The sequence below is a fragment of the Nuphar pumila genome, chromosome 15 (assembly GCF_984573655.1).
Source record: "Nuphar pumila chromosome 15, dmNupPumi1.hap1.1, whole genome shotgun sequence".
Lineage (NCBI taxonomy): Eukaryota > Viridiplantae > Streptophyta > Magnoliopsida > Nymphaeales > Nymphaeaceae > Nuphar > Nuphar pumila.
In genome coordinates, this window is record NC_143263.1 from 24,737,405 (window position 1) to 24,762,085 (window position 24,681).

At 38.1% G+C, this 24,681-nt stretch overlaps 1 protein-coding gene and 1 non-coding gene across 2 annotated transcripts; both read right to left on the reverse strand.

Annotated features, from left to right (window-relative positions):
- Window positions 1–1,595: 1,595 nt before the first annotated feature.
- LOC149814850 (U6atac minor spliceosomal RNA) lies at window positions 1,596–1,718 on the reverse strand. Its single transcript, XR_016428158.1, has one exon. It is a non-coding gene; the product is annotated as a U6atac minor spliceosomal RNA (small nuclear RNA).
- A 5,128-nt stretch (window positions 1,719–6,846) lies between these two features.
- Window positions 6,847–17,883, reverse strand: LOC149814851 (protein MODIFIED TRANSPORT TO THE VACUOLE 1-like). The gene is made up of 5 exons (XM_089988829.1): window positions 17,386–17,883; window positions 16,013–16,750; window positions 8,769–8,924; window positions 7,645–8,607; window positions 6,847–7,109 (listed from the first exon to the last, which is right to left on the reverse strand). The coding sequence occupies exons 1-5, from the start codon at window positions 17,590–17,592 to the stop codon at window positions 7,068–7,070; spliced, it is 2,106 nt and encodes a 701-aa protein (XP_089844955.1). The 5' UTR covers window positions 17,593–17,883; the 3' UTR covers window positions 6,847–7,067.
- Window positions 17,884–24,681: the final 6,798 nt, after the last annotated feature.

Below are 24,681 nucleotides of genomic sequence, written 5' to 3' on the forward strand. Positions count from 1 at the left end.
AAGTTTGGTTGCAAGAATAGTGATAAGCTCATTCCATACCAAATGGATACCGTGCAAATCAATCTGCACACGTAAGAATTTTATTATAATCGAAAATAGAAGAAACGATGCACCACGATGACTAGCTTCTTCATTAATTATTGGAATTAAAGAGACAATACCTCCCCTGTTGGACTTCAAGTAATTAAGAATTTAAGAGGAACACCACCATCCTAGCATTACAATTAGTAATTATGTTTCCCTTCTCTAATGCACGGCATATCTCCAAACAACAATCAACAACTAAACCTTTGATCACATTTCCTTCCAACGTTAGAGCACGCCAGAGCAGATCATTCATCAAAGCAATACAACTCGCTTTGCAGAAAGGAAACATTAACAAAAGAATATAAAGAGTAATGATAAGATGTTGAAGACAGAGCTCAAATGTGAAGTTTCTGGTCATCTGCAAAATTTTCATTATATTGCAAGCGGCAGCAACCCAGCTTCAAGACTTGCATTTCAAATCCACAGCACTGACAACCAACAAGGAGGCTCCCATTTGAAACTTCTCGCTAATTATTCAAACAATTGACAAACTTCAAATCATCCATTCTCTAAACTTCTGTTTCCACTTTAAATTCATTAATCATCTTGTACGGTTTACAAGAAAACTAGAGCACAAAGTTGATGAATTTTCACCTATGGGTGGTTCTCATAAAATTTTGAACAAGAAAACTAGCTGAAAATCATTCATTTCTGACATGACCGCTCCATGTTTCTGCTTCATACCTGCAACAAGTTGGTCACAAGGGCTCGCCCTACACGTCTAACCACAATGGCATTAAGCCGCAGTAAGCCTACGTGATTTCCACACCTGTGCACACCCATATCTCACCATTTAATACAACCCCACATAGTAAAACCAGCTGCTCCCCTCAATAACGCTGAGATGGAGAGTCTACATCAAGAGGAAAATTTCGGGGACCAACATGAGTAAGTGATGCAGATATGAACCCAAGTGGGGATTTGACCAGATCTGGTAAAAGCGAGATTTTTGGAGTCGTCGTTTCTGGATAAATAAATATCACGATCTAGTTTAACAAAAGTATATCATCCCCTCAAAATAAGGAGAGAACCCCAGGTGAGTCCAGCATGAACAAGACACGTGTGAGTCGTTGGTCAGAAAAGATAGGAACCCTAGCCTTGACCGTCATGCATTGAAAACTTAAAAAAGGAATTTCTTGAATTCTTTCGTAAGAAATTATATCCATGACTACGGAAAACCGGCATAAAATATCCAGACTTCTCGGGAACAAGCACAAAAATCATGGCGATCTAAAAATTTCAGCCTTTCGAAAAAAATTTCATCCTTAAAACAAATTCCCCAATACTGAAAAAAGTTAAGCAAATAAAAACTCGTGAAAGCAGGAAATGTTGGAGAGAAGGACCGCATTTCACGGAAGCTACGACCGAGTTGGTAATGATTTTCTGCAATCAGAATCGTCCAACAACCAGATAAGAGGATAACTGAACCGGTTAAAGATCGTTCAAAAACGTTGACAGAGTTTGCGATTTACAGGAACTCCGGCGGCAAACCAAACGGATGACAGGAAAAAAAAATTGGGTAAAGATCCGCCGAAGCGGGTAGCCTTAACCGTGTGTGGTAACAGGAAGCCCGAAGGCTAGTCCCGTCCCTGTCAGGGGAGATGCCAACCGTCTCTCCTTTCAACGAACACACTCATAAAGCAAAAAATTCAACTTATAAGCAAATTAAAATTTGATGCAATTTCGATATGGGACTAAAAAAAGGTCAACTCAAATCGTTCAGGAACTTAAACTCTTCTGAAAATATTGTTATAAAATTACGGTATTTTCAAAATAACGTAATATATATAGTTGTGGTTTATACGCGACTACACAAGCGTTTATGCGTGATATGAGAAGTTTCGGTCACTTGTTCATAGCATAACAAATTATTAACCAATGACTCTAGCCCACTTGCCAACCATGAGCTTGGTCAAGTCAGAACGGACACACCACATTTGGAGGAATACTTGATCAAGTCAGTACTATAGTAGAATTGACTCAACCAAGCTCGTGAACCAAAACTGCTGTTTGACTCATGAACCAAGTAGTCAACCCCGTTGCAGTTAATGTTGAGCTCATTTGATAAAGCCAGACTCAAGACCAATTCTAGCCTATATTTACTACTAACTTTGACTCGCTTTAATGCCCCAAAATTTTTAACTTAAAAATATAAAATTTTAACCTCAATTGTTTTTTGAAATAACACAGCGAAAATAGTTTGGGTTCTAAAAGTCAAACATTTCCGACGTGTTACAAAAATAAGTTACGAATTTGAAATAGAAATCTATCTCACAAACTAGAGAAAATAAATATCATTGCACAAGTCTTAAATAGTTTTAAATATTACACACCCCCAAATGTTTCATAAAATATCTCATTAAAATAAGATACTCAACAACTAGTTCCAAGATCGACAATTTAATTAGGGAAGGTTGGATCATGGCCTCGCCGCACACCATGCTCCCACACCACATCATTGTTCATCACCTGCATCCCATGAAATGGGGTCAACACTCTTGTGAGCCAGTAAGTGAATTTAAGCATCATGCATCATGATAAGTAATCAAAACATCTAACATAACATGCATCGGGGCAGTCATATTATCATGTAGCTTTGACATCATATCATCGAATATCAAGTAAACAATATGAATAACATGATCATGATCATAATCTCAATTATGCAATATCAATATAAATAATATGATTATAATCTCAATTATGCAATAATAATATGAATAACGTGATCATAATCTCAAATGTGCAATAACATGATCATAACTTTAAATTTCAAATATACAATGAATCACAATTAATTATGTTAGTAAGTTAGCAAGGTTAGTATTATTATGTTTCGATAGTCTTTACCTCCTCTGGGTATGCAGAGGTATCTATTAGCGTGCCAGCTAGAGTATATATTATATATTTGTCATAGTACCTATTGATAAGATAAACCAACCTAAGCCTACGGTCTCCAAAGGACCGAGAGATATTAGACACAAGGGCAAACCTGGATTGCAATCCCTATTGTTGCAACAGTTATGGCCTATCATTTGTCCGGTGACCCTGACCTCCCTAACTCCAAGTGACAGAGGTCTAAAGACGCCTTTGCTCTTTATTTTTCAAGTCGGTATGATATATAGCTAAAACCTACATGCAACATTTGTCACTCAGAGTTGTACTGTTTCACCCTCTTTGAGGTGAACTAAGATGTGAATGGGTGACATGGGTGGCTCTATGTTCATTATGGGTAGTTAGTAGTCATGCTCTCGTTTCACGAGGTAGTTAGGCTCAATAGCCTCCATACTGCTCTCATTGCAGTATAACATGACAAGGTCTTGCTCAACCCAAATCACGTGCTCCCAAGTGAGCCCATTGCTTGTAAAGGGGATAACCAAGATCTTAAATGTGTGGTTGTTTGCATATGTAGTGAGACTTCCTCTTACGGTGTGAGGTCGCATCTCACCCAAGCTCTCATTAGAGCACCAATGCATTTTGTAGTTAGTTTATACCACACATAAGTCAAATGTTGTTCATCATGCTTCAATGCATCATGTCATAGCATAACAACTCAGAGACAAATTAAATATACTCCTTTCAAGTACTATTCATATCATTTTGTAAAGGCACCATAGTCAAATTTTAGAGGCAATTATCTTATATGAAAAAAATATGAATATCATGATCATGGAATTTTATACAACATAAGCTACTTATGCATGTACATGTTATATGCATTTTTTTCGCATAACCTTACTATTTCATAAGCAATTTAGCATACTACAATACAAGTGTTATCATATGGCACTTAAGCCCATGCAGACATTATGATTCAATGCATTTATGTCAAGCATAAGTATAATTGTGTTATGTCAAAGTACACTTATCACATCCGTGAGTATAGACAAATATGATTTCCGCAAGTGTAGGTCATATGGCGAATTTCACAAGTATACTTCGTGCAATGTCACCTAGCCTTTATCATAGGCATATGAAAATATTGGTCAAGCACCTATCATACGCATAGACCTGCATACTCTTTCAAGTTGCATTGTCTCAAGTATAAGTATAGACGAATGTAAACCTTTCTATGTGCGAAATCATCTTGCACTAGTTCGAATCATACACGTATTTGATTTTTGAACAATGCATCATTGTTTTAATCACACCTAAATGTATATTCAATAAGAATTCCTTCTTTGTATTACATATTTCTTCAAACACTCAATTTTGAAAGTGTAAGAGCATCTAATGATGTTATTCTTGTGTATGGGACTCAAGCTTCCCTATATAAGAAAAATTTGCAAGGTAGTTTGTTGTGTAACACTATTTATGTCAATTCCTCAAAACTATTTCTTGATTTATAAACTCTTTTCTTTTCTTCTTTGCTTTCTTTTTCTTTTCTTTTCTTTGTTCTTATTCTTTTCAAAGGTTGAACTGCTAGCTGCTGGTCTGTCCAATCAGCACTGGTCTGGTCTGGATCAGACAACACTATCGATTTGAGCCTTGGCTGGATCGAACCACTCAGTCCAGTTGGTTCAAGCCAGCTCAGAGTAGACCTCCCGAACTCGGTTTCGGGTGGGCCTATGCCGACCCAAACTGACTTATGTCTGAACCCGTGGTAAGTTCAGACCTGCATGGTCTGTGGTGCAGACCTGGTCTGGACCATGCTAGGGTCCAAACTAGGTCTCCCCAGCCTCTATTCATGCATATAGGTATATATGCGAGGGTTTTCCAAAAACTGCATATGTCAAATGTATTTGTTGTTTTTCTTTCAAAAGAGAAATCTCAACAAGGTGAGAAGCATTACGATGAATATGCATTCCACTTTTGAAATAATTCATTACCCCTTTAGACAACTCAAACCCAATGCCTCTGTGAATCTCCTAACCTCGTGTCACATTTTGTGTTTTCTCTTGGGAGCCGCTGACAGATTTTCTCCATGCACCAGTTGGTTGATGCACTGCTGAAAATAATCTTCCGAAGTTATTTATAGGAGATCCTGGCATAAGTCTTCCCAGATCATTTTTTAGATTGAATTGTCTGACCCAACTTTTGTATCTGACTGCATCTCCGAAGATCTTAGCTTGGGTTAGTGGCATGGAGTAATCTGGGCCATTATACTGATCTTCCATATCTGATTCTTTATCTGGCCCTAATTCTTGGATTTCTTTCAAATTTGAGGGTTCAAGAAGTTTGATCACTTTCGGGCTTGTAATAGTTATAGTGAAATCACCATCATTCGATCCATTATTTTTTTTTTGGATCTGAAGGTTCCCATGTATGTGCAGCTAAAGCCAAGACATACTCCAGTGGATATGGTTCCTCATTTGACTCGTCATTTTCTTCTGGATTAGAGATTCAGTATGGGTCTTAACAAGGCTATGATATGCTTCGTTGTTTGCTAAGGGGGTGAAAGATTTGGAATGGGATTTTTATCGACATCTAATTGATAAAGCTTTTTCCATAGACAAAACTCCCAACAACTATTTGCGGGTTTAGACCACTATTCTTATTTTAATTCGCCTTCCCAGTACCAATATTCAAATTCTACCCAGTACTTTTTGTCTGGATCATCCAACCATTTTAAACACCCTCTCTAGAGGGCATAGATTCTGATGGCCGCTTTAGGACATGTTCCAGTCAGCTCGAGGACACTGTCATCAAATGTGGTTGCAGCTGTTCACCCTAGCCTAGTTATGCAGAGAAATATCTCCACCACTCTTAAAGGAGGTCAGGGTAAGCCTAAGAAGACTTGGATAAAGATGATAGAAAAGGATATAAATGCTTTGAACCTCACCAAGGACATGGCATTTGATAGAAATGATTGGAGGAGAAGGATTCGTGGAAGACCCAGAATGATTTTCTTTTTGGGTTGATATCGCCGACCCCAATTGTTTTGGGATGAAGGCCTAGTTGTTATTGTTGTTGTATGACAAGATTTTTTCCTTTAGGAAAAAATTCACGAGAACGAGAACTGCGCCTATGCTTCGTACCTGTCTCGTGTACCAAAGATCAAAATCACCGTAAGGATTCTATGGAGTCTTCTTGGAAGATCAATGGCACCGAAAATATCAGGACTCAAGTGATTCACTAAAGCGGCAAAACCTTGAAAGCTTTTTACACGTTTTGGAAAAGGTTTTTGGTGAATCAGAAGTGAAAATGTTGACATGACATAAGAAGATTTGTTTTTTTTATTTAATCTCCGACTCTATTCATAGAGCTGCTTGGAGGAACCAACCCCCTCTTCATCCACTTCTACAGAGGAACTATGGTAGTCCTAATTATGCAACTTTGGTATGATGCCCTTCCAATGTGAATTCACGTAAAACAATGCACCACCATATGTATATGACACGCACTCCTGCTCAGATACCTACAACTAGAGTTGTAAAAGCTGTAACCGATGACCAAGATATTGGGGTGTCCCACGAGCAGTTGAACCTGAACTGACAAACCCAAGTCACCTTCGGAACCATAGTTCCTACAGCTAAAACATGTCCAGCACTGATTAGCTGAAGCCATGCATTCACGCACGCATGTGGGTTTTGTTTATCCAACCAAAATAAGAATTGTTAACAAAATTACGTCCGGTTGCTCAGAAGCACTTGATATCATTGCTCTTTTGATTAATTTCTTAAAAATAGAAATAAAAAAATACATACCCAGAACTTCCAAGAAAGGGAAAAGAAAAACTAGCACAACCAATGATCTTGATTCATTCGTATGTTACAAAAGCACCACCACTTTTTTATACCCCCCTCACTGTATATGCTCACTCTTTTCTTTTCCTTTTCTGTTTTTTTTTTTTTTGCCTCCAAATCAACAAATCCCAACACACAAATGACAAACTTCAGAGGGGTTATTATTTCAAGACTCGTGAACAGGCCCACAGCTCAATTATTGACAAAGAATACCTACATTCTACCAATCCTTACCAGCCGCTCATCTCTCAGCAAGCAATAAACCTCCAACCATTGCCAAAGGAAAAAGTTTTTTTACACTACTCTCTTTAGATCACGAGCCGCAGATATATGATCCTGAAACATAAAAACGAGAAAAGAAAAGGATTAATGGTTGATATCTAAATTGTGAAATGAAATGGAAGGAACAAATATTAAATCAATGCCATTGTATTCCAATGTTCACATTTTTCCTGTAGGACTAAACAAGTTGATGTCACGATACACTGAACTTTGGTCATAGTTCATAATCTTGATCTTAGAAGCACGTTTCAGCCATGAAAAAGGAGAAGAAAATTACAGAAAATAGGACGCCTTGACAATGAAGAGCGTTCATGTTCCTATTAATTTGCTAAGAAAATTAAATTGTGGAGTTAAAGTTACTACTGATTTTCCAGCAAATGAAAACTTTAGTCTATGGAACATTTGGATTTTGCTCAATTGTTACAGAATATAGAAATACAGTTTGATTATGTTGTGCCCTCTCTTAAGATTTAAAAACAGCATAGATAGATGAAGCAGCAGCTAGAAGAAAAAGTAGCATGGAGCCATGGACTATAAAATGCAGCATAAACAACAGTTGGAAAACAATGACAAGAAGCAACAACCATACCGAGATAAAATCAAATGCTCTGGTTTCCTCTTTCTTCGAGCTTTCTGTCAGCATGGCACGAGTTTGAATGGGACCACTGTGAAATTGGAATATATCAGGTACTGCTGAGGAATATCCACCATCCTTTCCTACATGGGCATTGTTGTACCCCAAATTTCCATGATTACTGAGATTGCCAAGGTTTTGGAAGTTGGACATGGCAGCAAGCAGCTGTTGCTGTGCAATTAAGTTACTCATTACACTATAATTAGCTTGTTGAGAAGCGAATTCTTGATTGTAAATGATTTTCGCAGGAAAGTTGTATTCCATAGGACCTGACGGAAACAGACCGCTCTGACTTTTACCAGACACTTGAGAATTAAGTAGGCTACTTAAAACATCATTTGGACCAGCATGGCCTTGCAGGCCATTAGGCCCTGGAGTCATTGCTGCAGGAGAAGCCCCTGCAAGAACTGGCACTTGGTGCTCTGTGACAGTGTCCTTCATAGAGGGACTTGCCACAGACTCGTGCACATCCTTTTTATGAACGGAGACATTTGGAAGTTCAAAGATGTCAAATGGACCAGTAGCATTTTCATTCTTTGATTTATTGACATCATTCTGCTTATCATCAACAACTAATCCAGAAAATAGGTCATTCACATCCTTGCTATCTATTTCATTTGTGTGAAATGACACATCTGCAAATGGGTTGCCTTCGGTTTTGATATTGTCATCACTCAACTCTGTATTTAGACCATTCACAAAAAGATCATCAATAGCATGGGAGGTTGATCTGTGTTTTGTGAAGCTTTGATCAATTTGATTTTGAGAACCATCTTCTTCTGTTCCATTAGAATGCAAGTCACCAGCATCTATCAAGTCAGGTAGCTGAAAGGCTGCATTTGCAATATCTTTATCATTAGATGGTTGTCTGGTAGATTTTGCATCCAATGATTGATTTCCATCCAGCAGCGCTAAAACCTATTCATCATGATCAACCAAGTATTACAAGAAATTTAAAAAATCCCAAGAAAATATTCAAATGTGAATCTAACTGTGGAACAAGTCGCCAAAGAAAAAAATCGATAACCAGAAAATATGCTAAATCCAGAGCAACTACCATATATGAATAAAAAACTCACTTTGTTTGTTTTTTCCCTTACAGACACCTGGGGTGACTCTGAGCATTTGATTATAGAATCCCTATTTTCATTAAAATATGATGCAACTGCAGCAAAACATTCTTCATCCTTCTTTCTCAAGATTGCTTCAAGGACACATGCAGCTTTCAGACGTACCTGGCACATATAAGTAACCCCCAGACAAAAAATGTAATTTTTATATAAAATAAACGTAACATAAAACATAGTTCTTCAATCTAGATAAAATATAATTATAATACAGGTAACACAAACTTGCTAGCAGATAAAGAATCTCATTACAGATTTTCTGTCCATAAAACGCACAAGTGTGCCAATTTCCAACCAATTTGTTATCAAAAAAGTGGTTGAGCATAAGTATAACTAGAATAGAGAAAGAAGGAATTATATCAAGAGAGAAAAAAGAAACAATACTTAAGGCTTACTCCCATTCTCAAAACAAATAACACAACTGCCATGAAACAGTACATAACCACATTGCTTGATGATTGTGAATCACATTAAAAATAAGCATCTACAAATATGAAGCTAGCAAAAAGACGACTTATGTGTTGTAATAACTCAAAGCATGGGACATCTAGGACCAAGCCCTTTAGTCCAGGAAGGTTCAAATATATTACAATTATGCTCTTAATGTTAAGTTCCACAGAATTTCTCCTCAAGAAAAAAAAAGTGTTCCCTAAGATTGATGGAAAACCTCTCCATAATTTATTTGTTTTTTGGTTAGTCTCTCGACCGCATATCATGCATGAAAAGTAACATAAGAAATGGTTGCAATCCATATCTACTGTGTGAATCATCTAGCAGTTTGACATATCCTCCTGAGATATGTTTGTTGCACTTGGTCAAGATATATTTATCATTGTTTGATCTTCTTCCATGTTGTAGGCCCACGCAAAGTGGTTCCTTGAATCGCTGCTGCCATGCAGTGATTGCAACACTTTCTGGTCTTTAGTCATGATGTTCACTTGTGAATATCTGTATGCATTTCTTTATACAAGTTTCAATCATAAGGAAACCCCTATAGCAAAGCCTTACAAGCCCTCCCCCCCCCCCCCCCCCCCCCCCCAACACCTCTTAATTGCTTTGACATTCCTTTTCCTTGTTTTTTTTTATAGGCAAGCTGGGTTAGGGAGCCCCCAACAAGTTCATTGAAACTGAGAAATGTACATGTTAAACCTCCACCCCAAAATGGAAACCAATCTGGGGGTTTGTTTTTCCAGACACCTTCGATCTAAGAACAACTAAAGTAGCTAACATCTCAGGCGCATATTACAAATTTTAGGAACTTGAACTATCTGAAGATGCTGAAATTGAAATCACATATCCAAAACTGATTGTTCCACAAGCCCTGTCTTCCCATGACCACCTAAATGCATATTAAGAATACTCAACATCTCTCCTAGAAGACTCAATAACAAACATATGAGACTTGTCAATCTGTTTCAATAATAACCTCCACCAATACCGTTCTCTATGGCTGAGAACACTATCACCTTAGTACCGTACTGCAATCTGGAAAAAAAATTGTTGCATCCATCAGAAGACTCGGAACATTCCGTGCATGATTATAAGAACTAAAGATATCAAGTTTGATCCACTCATTTACAGGTGGCATCCTTCTCTGTGCATATCACCATCACATAATTATCAGGTGTACACAACTCTTACCAAGGTGCATAATAAATTCCCTCCTGAATGAAGGCAGGAATAGACAGTGTCTCCAGTGGATCAGTTGTGACCTTCAAAGACAATATTGTTCAGTGCCTACCACAATCTCCAGACAATTATTTGAAAAGCCACGGTTCGACACTGTGTGGCAACCTTATGCTGATTTTTTTTAGCTATCAAATCAGTTCAATTTCCACATTGTCTCATGGAATTCACCATCTCCCAAACACGTGTAACCTTCTTCCATACTTGTCAAGAAACTGAACATGTGAAAAACAAGTGAGAAGGATTCACTCGCTTTGCTACATAGCAGAAACCTGCTTAATTACTTTCAAGAAACACAAAATTTTCTTTAATTTTGTCCTGTTTTTCAGACTCTACCTGCCTCAGTTGTGTTCACTCATGAGTTTTTGTATGCATTCCTTGATAGCAAGTTTCAACCATAAGGAAGACCCTTTTGCAAAGTCTCTCTCTCGCTCTCTCAAATTACTTTCACTTTCAAGAAACACTTGATATCTTCATTACTTTTTCCTGTTTTCTCAGATGCTATTGCTACCTATCTATCTCACTTATTCCTCTAAAACCTTGACTTACACCAAGAAACATTGAATGGCCAAGGATCTTAATGTTTTGTGTGACCATGAACTTGCGTCATTAGGGGTGCGTTTGAATGCCTCATATCTTCGATCCAAGGATATGAGCTAGCATGAGGCTAGCTGATGTCGCGCGAGCCCCATGCCAAAGAACTGAGGCATTCAAATGTCTGATCTCTAATCGCTTTATTTCAGGGATTTAAGATCCCTGAAATAAAGGGAGAGGGAAAGATCCTCAGATCTCTAATCCGACCAACCCTAGGGGTCGGACTATATATTCAAGGATTTCTAATCCAGTATTATCAGTATCATATGCATTGATGTATCCATGGGTGAACCGATACAATATACCTTGTATATCATAAAATTTAGGGTTATCAGTGCATATCGGACTGTATCGTATTGTATCATACGATACACCCTGTACCGTACAAGTCAACTACTTTCTTTTTTAACTTTTTCGACATGGGAAAAGGGGCGAGCACACACTTATGGGCACCATTTTAAGCCTCAAGGGGTGATTTTGACCACTTTTTCTGTATTCTCCCTCCCCAAACCTCGTTTCTAAGCTTACTAATTCATTTTAGAAATAAAATTCAGCCTAAAAATTGAGACTTTTGCTAGATCCGAGTCCTAGGAGTGTGATTCTCCTCAAATCTCACCCATTTCCATCCTACCTAGATTTTTTGGCCTTTAACCCTAAAAATCAAGCCCTAGAGGTTTGATTTGTGTGAGGTTGAAGTTAGAGGAGGGCTTAAGGCACCAAAACCAAGGGTAAGCTTATTTCTTGTGATGTTTCAATATATTTCCTCATTTTTGTCTTTAGCCCTTTTTTTTAGCCACATATGTGTTATTAATCATAGTTTTTTCTCTTTTCATCCTAAATCACTTAATTTTGTATTCTTAAATCTCAATATCGCGCACTAAAAATCGATAGATGGTGAAGAATGTGGCTCAAACGATCCAACATAGAAATATTGCAAATCAATGGATTTAGAGATGCTTTGAGAGGGATAGTAAAATGTAACTTTTATGGTTTTGTAATGCATGATTGATTATATAGATTTAAATGCTACACCGTAGGGCATAGCAACTCCATTGTATGATTATGCACTCATGAGTCTTATATAAAATGATAAAAAAATGACATAAGTACATGCAACATTTGTCAAAAAAATTTTTTTGTCAAAATTCGTCATTGATTCAAACGAATAAAATGAACTATCAACATCTCAGTCTAATGGACGTTGCAGCAAAAGGAAAAAACCATTGAACTGACACACACACAAATATAATATATATATATATATGTGTGTGTGTGTGTGTGTGTGTGAGTTTTAGTTTGTAACTTCGAATGGCCTATGTTGGTCCTATCATCATGTTATGTAAAGTTGCAAACATTTTGACTTTTAGGGTATGTTTGGTTGTTCTTTACAAATGTGAAAATAAATCTCATGAGATTTGAAATCACATGAAAATCAAAATCACGTGATTTGAAATCTCATGTGATTCCAATTCTCATGTTTGGTTAGTGTGAGAAAAGGAATCACATTTGTATGAGTTTCACTTTTTTTTTGTTTGGTTGGTTGGCACGGATTTATTTTCTCATGTTATACATAATTGGATCATGGATTGGATTTAATGGACTATGGATTGGATGAATCGATTTTTTGAATTTAATGGATCATGAATTGGATTTAATGGACCATGGATTGGATTATTGTATTTTTTGAATTTAATGGATCATAGATTAGATTTCGACGAGCTTCGCCCCCTGCAACCAACGCATCCGATTGCAAACAAGCACTCCAAACTATTTCATTGATTTTTTTTGTGGCGTGGTAGAGCTTGTTTGAGTCATACTCTGGCGAGCACCCCCCTATTAAAATATATGTACGTACACACACACACACACACACACACACACACACACACACATATATATATATATATATACATACATGTACAATACCTGATAGGGGTATTTTGGTCTTTTTACATAGTTGTTTCTAGAAACAACTATTTTAAATAGGTTAGATTCTTTTTACCTTTTTCTTTTTTTATTTCCTTTTATTTTTTGTTTTTTAATATGCATTGGGTGTCCCACATATAGTCGTTGGGACCCCCCAACGGTTATAAATATGACCGTTGGGGGCTCCCAACAACACTATGTGGGAGCCCCCAATGGCTTCCTTTTTCTACTTTTCTTTGTGTATAAATAGGGGACTTCTCCCCTTGTATTCTTAAGCTTGTGAGCTCTTTTACAATAAAGTTCTTTACTTTTTCTTATTTGTGTAGCCTTTTAAATGCCTTTTTTATTTGTCCCATAGTGGACTTCTCTCTTATCTCTCTCTTATGCCTTTGTGCTTGTCCATTATTGGACATTGTGAATGCATTAGCATTCTTGTATTACATTTTCGCATACTTCATTACACCCCCTTGGTTGTGCTTCCTCTAGACTAAAAGCAAAGAAAAAAAAAAGAAAACATAGACATTGATTGAAATGTGGCTTTGCAAGCAAGAGCCCCTGTTCAGTTGTAGGGTGGGCAGTGGAGCTTGCCAGAATCGATTCTGGCAAGCTGCCCCCCTCTACAACCAACACATCTGATTGTAAAGCAAAAAAAAAAGGAGTTCCAAGCCGAAATAGAGGCTCGCCGGGGTGAGCCTCTATTTCGTTGATTTTTTTCCGACATGGTAGAGCTCGCCGAAGTGGTACTCCGACGAGCTCCCCCCTTGGTTGCGCTTCCTCTAGACTGAAAGAAAAAAAAAAGACCAAAGAGGGCCTCGCAAGTAAGAGCCCATGTTCGGTCGTAGGGAGGGCGATGGAGCTCGTCGAAATCAATTCCATCAAGCTCCCCCCAACAACCAAGGGGGCTCACCATAGGTAATTTTCCGACGAGCTTCCTTTGGCGGTCTCTTCGACGAGCTTTCTCTCTAGCATCCATCACTCTCTCCGGCGAGCTTCCCCATGGCTGCCTTTGCTTTGGTGCTCTTCCTTTTTATATAGGCGAGAGGAATTGGGGTCTCAACCCCAATGTTCAGTTTTGCATCCATTTGTTACAAACCGTGAATCACAACTGTGATTTTGAATCATGCCCTGTGAGATTCGAAATCTCACGAGCTCGAGTGATTTTGAATCACATTTGATTCAAAATCACATGGGCCTCAAATATGAGAGTGATTCTCATGAAGTCCAACCAAACATGACCTTATATGTAGTGATATTTTATTTTAAGTTTTAATTAATTGCATTTTTTATTTAAATTTAGCAATAGCTCGATATGCTGACATGGCCCGACACTTTTGTGAGGTTGTTGACGATCTTATGTTGCGTGATGTTTTGAGATATAGTTTATATCATTTATTGATTCGTTGAAGTTTACATCGCATTAAGCAACACATTGTTCGAGAACCTAGTGCACCAATGTGACCATGTATGTGAGCTCTAGATAATGTATGTGCTATAATTTCTACCAATCTAGATGAGATATATAGGAGAAAAGCAAAATTATAAGAATTGGCACGTGTCCAGGGCATTCATGCACTAACACAACAAAATGCACATGAAGAGCAACAAAAAGCACAAGCCACACAACAAGATGTCATCTCAGTTTATGAAAGCAAAATGTTTGATAATGAAGACAAGTGATGAGTCTTTTTTTGACTTTTTTAGTCATGTAATGAAGTATGTAGTAAATTTTTATGTTATTGACTTTATGAGTTTATATAGTCAACTTCGAGTGATAAATCTTGTTGTTTTGAGTATTTTGACTTTTATAATCATGTAGTGAACTATGCTTCTATGTTCTATCATCTATGTTATTGTCTTTATGTAATGAATTATTGAACTTTATTTCATGTGAATGACATGTCAATAGTCTATGTTTATTTTTTACTTGATTACTTGATTTTAATCTTGTACTCATTCTTAAATTTATTTTTTCTTGTATTCTAAGTTTTACATTTTTCTTAATTTTTAAATTTTTTACTGATTTTTTGTGTTTTTTTATTTTTTTTTTGCAAAATTTAAGCGTTCTTTCTCCTGTATCTTATGATACGATACAATATACCCATATCCCGAGCCTTTCCAATAATACGGGTTTTGATACAATATTTACAATATTGCTCTGACCCAAGCATATCCCTTGGATCTCAAGATCTGAGTGATTCAAATGCACCTTAGACTGCATCGCACAGACACTTCACTTAGCATGCATATCCTGTATCAACACAACACTCGAACACTTCAGAGACATGACATGACACTTCATCGACATAGTTAAACCAGTTTCACACACAGTCAAAATTGTGTCATTAACTTTATCTATTTTCTTGTATGATCTTATTTACTTATTTCATGTTCACTTCAGTTATTTTTCCTTTAAAATTTGTCATCAATTACATTACATTTCAGTTTCAACTTAGTTTCATTATCTGATATTCCTAAATGTAGTGATTTAAAATTGTTGTTTTATACTCACACTCACACACATATGTACATCTATGTGTGTGTACGACCGTGTACACATGTCCTAATTTTTGACAATTATTGTGCCGCTCTTGCATCCATATCCATGTGACATACACCTTAGGAGGCAGATTCCAATTTGTTTTGTTAGCAGTCCTTGGTTAGATGAAGATGTAAACATCACTTAGCCCTTTATCATGGTTTATTTATGTATCAAGGGGGAATGCAGAATTGGAGAGATCAAGGTGTTTATCTTTAGATGGGCTTCCGGGCAATACACATTGTAGCCTCAAAGATGCCTTGAGCTAATAAAAACTGTTGGACAAGCTGAAATGGAATTCTATAAGTTTAAGCTATGATGAGGATATTCAATCAGAAATACTTTTTTCTAAGGAGGTTCTAATATCTAAAGATGTAAAATTCCATATATTGAGGAAGGATCCCCAAGTGTCTAACTCAGGTCAATGACAAATAAGAGAATGAAAAGAGCATACCTGCCACACATGCGATTGTAGCTTTGATTCAAGTACAAGGCATAAGGAAATGGCATCCAGCTTGACCGCCTCTTTGAGAAAGATCTGAATAGCATCACGTGTTGGTTGTAACCGAACTCCACCGGATGTCACAATGGTCTCTAAAAGTCTTTCCTCCGGACCCTTACCAATTGTTTGATTTTCGTTCGTACCACTAACTGTTTCTGTTGATTCCCTGGACTCTGGGCTCCAGTGCCTCGTTGAGCTCTTTGAACCACCTGAAGAACCCCATGTTCCCTTGTGGTGTTCCTCCACGTCATATTTATCAAAGCTGTCCTTTTCTGTTGTCAATGATCTTCCAAGAGTTGGGCTCCTGTAACTTCCATTGTCATTTTTTACCAATGAATTGGCAGAAGTAAGAGTACTCAACCCTTGTCTGATAGTAGCACTCCCAATACCAACCACCTCACTGAGAAATGATTTCTTGTCTTCTGTTGGCATTTCAAAATTTGGATTTCCAAATCCCTGCATTCTCCTGTTAGTATGATCAGATGAGGCTGGCTTCTCTTCTGAAGCAAAAATTGCAGAGACTGCCTCATGAGCAGTATCACGGACAGCCTTGTTGAGTGCATCTCCTTTCAGATCATCCATCTGTCCCTTATAATGGAATAACTGGCGCATTGCCACTGAATGCCTTTGCATCTCTCTCCTAAATTCCACTCCAGATTTCCCCACTGCATATTTAATCAGCCTAAGTGCCTGCAGAAGATGACATAAAAAATCAACATTAAAGTAGCTTCTACTAACACGTTGTAAAATGAAATTCCCACAAACAACAGAGGATATATCCATAGATATGGAGAAGACATATGAGAGATAGACACATTTGCTAGCCAATATCGTGCATAAGCTAAACCGACTTCTAATGGGTTTATAAAGCAGATGCTAACGAGCTGTAATCTGTCAAGGGTTGAACTTAATGCCCGTAACACCTAGAGGTGCGGCATCTTGACCAAGGCAAATTGATTCAAGTCCCTTTCTTATTAAGGGTGTGTTTGTGTAATGCAAGAGGAGGTTGGAGGCGCTATATTTCCATGATGGATTAAAGCAGAACGAAATCCTAAAAAGCCCAAAAATCAAAGCGCCGATCAAATCTTATGGAAAACTTAATCTTCACTCCGATACTAAAACTTAATCTTCACTCCGATACGAAATCGAGTACATCCGCAGTAACGTGTTCACTATTTCGAAACCAAAAACAGATAATGACAAAGGAAATTTTCAGCATCTCGTCATTAAACCGCAGATGTTTCCATGATCGTAGAAGAAATAAACTAAAAATCGGAAAACCAAAGAGTGGGTAAGATCTGAAATCCCGGTACGTCCGATCTCACCTTCTGCTTGACGATGGGACTCTTGTGATCCAAACGCTTCAGGATGTAATCGGAGACCTCCTTGACGATGCTCGGGTGAGACGTCCGCAGGAGCTCGCAGATCTCCTCGAGCTTGTAGACGGGGCTGACCTTGTCCTCGTCGCTCGTCGCGGCGTCGATCATCCGAGACCTCCAGTAAGCTTCCACGGCCCTCCTACTCGAATCCATCTGGAAGAAGAAGAATAAGATGAAGGCGTCGACGAGGAACCAGAGGGAAGGCTGAAAACCCTAATGCCTCCCCTTGCCTCAGCGAAATCGATCCAGAGAAGAAGGAAAGACGGGGGCCAATTCGGGACCGGAAGCCGTAGAAATACGCGCGATCAGGAGCAGAAGTCAATCGAAGGGAGGGAGGGCAAAGTTTTAGAGCTTTCTCTGGTCCCGATCGGAGAGGGAAGAAATCCGCTGGGCCGGAGAAGAGAGGAAATGGGAACGCCCGAGTGTTCGTTCTCACAGTGGCTCGGAGGAATACGAACGAACCACGTAAGCTCTTGAAAACGAACACCGAAATTGCTGGAAAAAATAAACGGACGATTTTTGTTATTTTGATTGAGGTGTATTTTGGTCTTTCTCTTCTCTTAGAGCTCATGGATCAGGTGCAATCGCATTGCACAAAATGCATGTGCATCTGCACCTGTCCACCGTCCATTTCTCTGACAAGGTCAGTCATCTGTGGGACCCAACACCAAATGGGTGGTTTTCAGGTGAAGCATCACGTACACTTTGTACAATGGCGAATTACACTTTGAAAGAAAAACGAGAGGGATTTTATTAAGCGTGTGCCTGAAAGATTACACGTGCTTGAAAATCAAAAAACGTCCTGTCACTGTCTTTTTGCCACGTGCCACGATCGTGTACGCGGGGCGTGACAGTCCGCACATACTGTCGAATGCAGGTTGAGCTCGAGGAAGTTCGTGAACTTTGTCATGTTTTACATGAAGCCAAACGCAGACTTATTTGCTTCAATTATAATGGGAAAAGGGAAGCAAAATGTGTGCTCTGGAACTTGCAGCAATTCGGGTTTTTTTGTTAATTGTCGAAGCAGGGAGACTTCCTGGGGTGCACCACTAGTTTATATCATCGGAAAAGAAAATGCGCTCAGTCAACGCGACTAGGTCTCCGATCTCGAGTTTATATCATCGGAAAAGAAAATGTGCTCAGTCAACGCGACTAGGTCTCCGATCTCGAGTTTATATCATCGGAAAAGAAAATGTGCTCAGTCAACACGACTAGGTCTCCGATCTCGAGGTGGTTTCCCATTCCTTATGAAAAAAAAACTGGACCATTGATATTCGTTTGAATATTTGGAGTTGTGAGAGACAGGAGAGGTTTGTTGTATGTGGTAGTGGTGATGCTTATCAATTAATGAGCAAGACCAAGAGAGTCAATCGATTATGGGGTTCTCAACACTAGCAGACTGTGCGTGCACATTTTCTTACCAAAGGATGCCCAATATTTGGAGTTTAATTTTTAATATTTTAAGTCACTTGGGTTTAATTACAATTAGTTTGATTTTTACTTTTAGATTAGTGAGTATTATTTTCTTATGATGGATGCTCAATACTTAGTGTTTAAGTTTTAATATTTAAGTCATTTCAACCACCGGGGAGGTTGCCTGCATGGCTAGTGGGGTTGTTCCCCAGCTGGTACATGGGTGTGTTTAAGGTAGGGTGGTTGCGGGGCCACACTGGTTGTTTTTCTGGCTTCGGTGAGGGTTTCTCATCATAAAAAAAAAGTCACTCTCATCTAATTGCAATTAGTACACTTTTTAATTTTTAAACGAGTGAGTACTATTTTCGATGGATGCCCAATATTTAGAGTTTAATTTGTAATATTTTAAATCACTTGCATCAAATAGCAAAGAGTTCGATTTTATTTTATAGCCATTTCATAATTAATGGCAAGTAATTTAATTTTTGGACTAATTGCAATTTCAAAACTTTTTACATCACTGGCCCTTTTTTGAATTTTTTATTTTTTAAAACATTGTAATTTAAAGGTAAGAAAGTCAAGTTTTTTATTTTAGAATTTCTTGCAATTTTTTTATCCAATGCCTATCATGTGAGGAAAAGTAATTGAATTTTTAATCTACAAATCATTTGTCATTTTTTATTTTTTAACCAAATTCATGATTTTAAAATTTTGATATTCAAAGCAATTATCTTTTAATGGAAAATCATTCAATTACTGTTTAAATTGTTCACTATTTTTAATATTTTAAAACACTTGTTAATTTTATTTTTAAATCACTTTTCATTTAATAAGCAATTTAATTTTTAAATTACATATATTTTAAATTACTGACCACCTTATTTGATTTTTTTATTTTTGAATTATGTGATCTTTTATTAATATTTCAACTATTTTCCATTTAATGACAATCAATTTCAATTGTAGTTTTAAACTATTCATTATATAATTTCTAATATTTCAAGTCACTAGCCATTTTTAGTTGTCGAGCATCTATCATTTTAAAACATTTAATTTCTTGTTTAATCATGTACCAATTTTTTATTTTTCTAAATTAATGTCATTTTTTAAATTACTTAAATTACTCATCATTTTTTTATGTATTAAATTACTTGTACTTTTTATTTCTAAATCAATTATTTATATATTATGTTTTAAATCTATGTGATTTTTTATTTTTAAATTAATTATTGTTGTTTTTGAAAGGAGGCCATTTCAGAACCAATCTACCATGTTACCTGATTTTGACCTTTTACTTAACCTTAGACTTAACCAAGCCCACCTAAGCCCCAAACCTAACCTAAGCCCACCTGGAGAGCAACAAAGTGGTATTAGAGTAAGCAATCCTCATTCCTCTATTTTTTTTAACAATGAATTTCACAACCATCTAAGTCACCAACAAAAGAAGTAACAACAAGCTCGTTTGTGTGGGAAACTGCATGACAAATGCCATAGAGAGCTTCCAACATATGTCGAATCTACTGCAGCTAATGTAGGCAAAACTCCAAGTCACACACCAATAACTCCAACCTGTTGCTCATGATAGAGATGTCCTCGAGAAGCATGTCGAAATTTGGATATGTGAATCATCTCTAATGTCACAACCCATTGATAAAACCAGCAAAAGTGATCTTGCCATCATCACCAAGGCGAAGGAGGCGCAAGAACCCATGCATGGGTCGAGATCAGATAAGCGTAAAAATGACATGTGCAACAAAATTCATGTCACTCTACTGCCGAGGATGGTAAAAATTTATGCTCCCATTCTCATGGAAAGGAACTCGCATAATGAGACATGTAAGGCCCAAAATCCAAATATAAACAAAGTGAATCCCTCTAAACTTAGACTAGGGTGTGCCAAGGAACTCCTTAATGGAGAAGTTTTAATGTGGATCCAGTGGTATGAAAATTGCCATGGGATGCCTACTAGGGTTAATCTTAATAAAGAAACCCTAAGAGAGTTTGGACCCTCAATTTATAAAGACCCATATATCGAGAGCGAAGATTTGTCTAGAACCGCCATACTAAAAGAATTAGTTAGAGAGACTAAGGAAGAAATACGGATCAAGCTCATGGCTCAAGACCCCCAAACCCTAGATAGATTTCACTAAGGCTAGGGTTGAGGAGGAACAACTGAAAAAGTCATTCATAAAGAGACCTAGTCAACCCCCTGATTGGCCAAAAGACCACAACCTGAACAAGGGGGAAGAAGTCAATCTAAAGGCCAGGTCCAAGGTGAAACCCAAAATCACTTGGAAGACCCAAATGGTTGGAATAGATGAACTGAGGTCACATAAAGCTCTTGAAATCCCTAGAATATGCAAGAGGCCCTACCTTGCATAATCAAGGTAAAGAGTCAAGCGAGTGCCAAAGAAGTTGTGGTATTTTTTTTTTGGAACATATAAGGTTCTCGTCAAGTTTGGGAACATGTTCACCTCTCTACACTCCCAAGGTTTTTAAAACCATCATATCACCTTGGAGGAGTGTATGTTCATGGCCCAATGGACCCTCTGCAACTTAGGATATCCTATAATGTCCTATCATGGCCATGTTGTGAACAAACAGGCAAATGTGTGAAATCTAGGAAGACCAAGGTCATGACCTCTTGGCCTAAACCTACACCCTTCAAGGCCTTGAGAAGGTTCCTCGAACCCATCGTGGAAGGTCAAGGATGTGAAGTGGACGATGAAAGGACTGATGGCTCCTTAAAAGCAATGTCGGAAAGGAACACCTTCATGTGGTCGAAAAGATTTGAACTCACCGTTGTGCAATGCAAGCAAACAGTATGCAAGGCTCCCTTTTTCACCTTGCCCGAAATCTTCAAGGTGTTCATTGTGGAGTTTGATGTGTGTAACATCGAGAGAATAGCCCAATTAATGCTAAAAGGCCACCCAATGGCTTTTGAAAACCTCATCATCCATGCCAAAGCATTGTTGATGTACGTGATTACCATCAATTTGGCACTTAAAAAGGGGAGATCATATCTTCTTGGAAAGCACTTCATGGTCCACACTGACCACAAAAGCATTAAGCATCTCATAAAGCAAGATGCTATGACCCCTCGTCAGCATAAATGGGTTACCAAGATGATGAATGAATTTAAATTCCAGTGCGAGAAAGACCTAGGAAATCATGTCACAAATATCTTACCTTGGCAAATTGAAGATCAACTTGAATTTAATTTTTGTAAATTGTAATTTGGGAAGCAAGGCATGTAAGAGGAACTATAGAGAAAAAGTAAAAAAGTGGAAGAGGACCATTGAGGAAGGTCCAGAAGCCCACCCCCACTGCCAAGTGTTGGGTGAAGAGGGCTTCTATAAGGGAAGATTCTTATTTCATGGTGATATCGATGTTGCCTATGATCTTCTCCACTACTCGTCCCGTTTGGGTGGTCGTAAAGTGAGTCCCAAGACCCTACAAGGAGCTACAGATGAGTTTAGCTGGCTCAAGAAGAAGAAACAATTAATGAAGGTGATATGGGTCTCACCTATAATTGTCTTGGGTTGGACAAGGCTGAGAACTTATCCTGATCTGATGCATGGAAGGGTCTTGTGATGGTGAATGCATCCAAAGCTCCAAAAATCTTGAAGGAAGTGATGAGTGATGCAACCAGAATATGGGGAAATGAAGATGATAATAAGAGGTTGGTTCAACCATGGTCTCACTCCTCCACTTGGGCAAGCATGCATAAAAGCACGAGTTTGTATCTTAAAGAAAGCACTGACAAGAAAAGGGTCAGTTGGATTATGAGAATGTAGCTACTGGTGTTTGGAATGGATCTATAACTATTTTTTATCTTGGTGGAAGAAAATAGTGGATACACCACCAGTGAAGTGAGCTCTCTCCTCTAAAGGCTCACGTGTGCAGACAACTCGTGTGTTGGAAAAATGCACGGGAGTCGAGTGGTGCTAAAGGCTAGAAGACAATCTTCCTCACAATATGAAGGATCACACAAACATTGGAGATGGACGATAACCTTCATAGTGAAACCTTGTCTAATCGGCTAGGCAAATCTCAAGGGGGAGGGGATGATGCATATCCAAATTTTGAAGGCCATGTTCGGGAACCATTGCCCTAAGTCCTTGATGCGAACCAAATCGTAGGTGATCTCGACCCAACTCCAACAGTCCAAAATATACAAACAGATCAAAGTGTGATTGATCCAAGATCCAAGATCCAAGCTCCAATTGCTTTGAGTTATGAAACTCGGCCTGGAGATGCCACATCAACATTATAACCACCTTATCCATGTGGGTCCCATCCTTGAGTGTCCTCTCATAATTAATGCAAATATTGAATGCAAGTGGGTGGGACCCATATGGGGGCATCCCCTCTAGAAGACTCCATGAAAGGATGTGTGAGCCCCACCAATGTTGTCAGTATCGGTATCGACCCTGAATTGTTGGGCCACCGATTCAACTGTATCAGTCAATACCAATATTCAAGTGAATCGTTCTATATTAGCCAAAACTAATAAAAAAATATTATGTATCAAACATAATGAGCATGTGTGAAAACCATTAAAATAGTATTAACATAATAATAAAAATTAGTTTTTAGTATATTTTGCATTTATTTAAAAAATAGTTGATTTAGGGTGAAGCATATCGATATTTTGCCGATATGATGTATATCGGTCGATACGCATCAATACTGATAACATTGAGTCCCACTCTCTTGGCATCCCCACAAGGAAATTAAGCCCTCCCCATGGAACTCATGCAACCCTTTGGGTTCCTTCCTTAACAGATCTCGAAAGCCCCAAAAGATTCTTGTGAAATGACTCTATATTGAAAGAGCCAAAGGAGGTTCCATCTAAGAAGTAGGTTTATCTATGTTTAGGTATTTTCTATTTATTTGCCTTATATGTGGTGATGCCTTAATGAGGTTCATTTTATATTCTAAGCATGAATGAGATCTGGAATTATTCCCTCTCAAATTTGTCTCCTTCTCTCTCTTCCGCTATTTCTTCTCTCTCTATCTTACGTCAGTCTCTCTCTCTTGGATGTTTCTTCCTTCTCTCTTTATTGGGAGTCTCTGACTCGGGTTCTACCCTTCAGCACCAAGGTGATTTAGATCCTACTTGGGTCTGAATTTTGCTATGGACTAAGCTAAGACACCAACTACACTAGTTCGTGTGGACTGCACCAACAACTTGGAGGAATTGACCTTTCTCACTAACTACTTGGAGGAATTAACCTTTCTCGGCCTAAATCACAGAACTTTGGCCAACTCTGAATGGCCTAGACTTGCATCAGACCTTAGCATACATAGACCAAGTCTTATAAGTCATTAGAACCCTTCCTTAAGCCTCTCCCAAGCCTAGAACCCCTTAAACCAAAGTCTATCCAGAACATGTTTTCTGACAAAACCCAAACTTTGCCAGACTTAACAAAGTTGCTCAGCTCAAACCATAAATCACACAGGTCTGAAATTTTGACCCAAGCTTTCTTAGGATCCCTAGTTAAAACCCACCAAAAAACATGAATTTATCATATATCAGTAAATTGGGTATGTTTTGTTCAAACCCAATCTAGCCTGTAGAAACCCTATCCCAACATGCAACTTGTCTGATTTGTTTCTCCTAGATTACAAATCCTATGACCCTGGAAATTTTACCCAAGATAGTCCCAGGTGTCCAGAACCTTCTCCTAAATTTTGAAAATTTTCTTTGGAACCTTTTGGGTGCAGTAAATTTTTTTTACTGAACCCTGTCAGTACCAGCCTATCATGTTACCCGATTTTGATCTTTGACTTAACCTTAGACCTAACCAAGCCCACTTAATCCCC

What these genes read in the sequence shown, in the direction of transcription:
- LOC149814851 (XM_089988829.1), bottom strand. Translation starts at nt 17,592, where the DNA reads ATGGATTCGAGTAGGAGGGCCGTGGAAGCTTACTGGAGGTCTCGGATG. An exon ending in TAAGGGAAAAAACAAACAAA is followed by an intron (nt 8,608 to 8,768) that starts GTGAGTTTTTTA and finishes CATGATGAATAG; the next exon opens with GTTTTAGCGCTGCTGGATGG. An exon ending in GAGCATTTGATTTTATCTCG is followed by an intron (nt 7,110 to 7,644) that starts GTATGGTTGTTG and finishes TTTATGTTTCAG; the next exon opens with GATCATATATCTGCGGCTCG.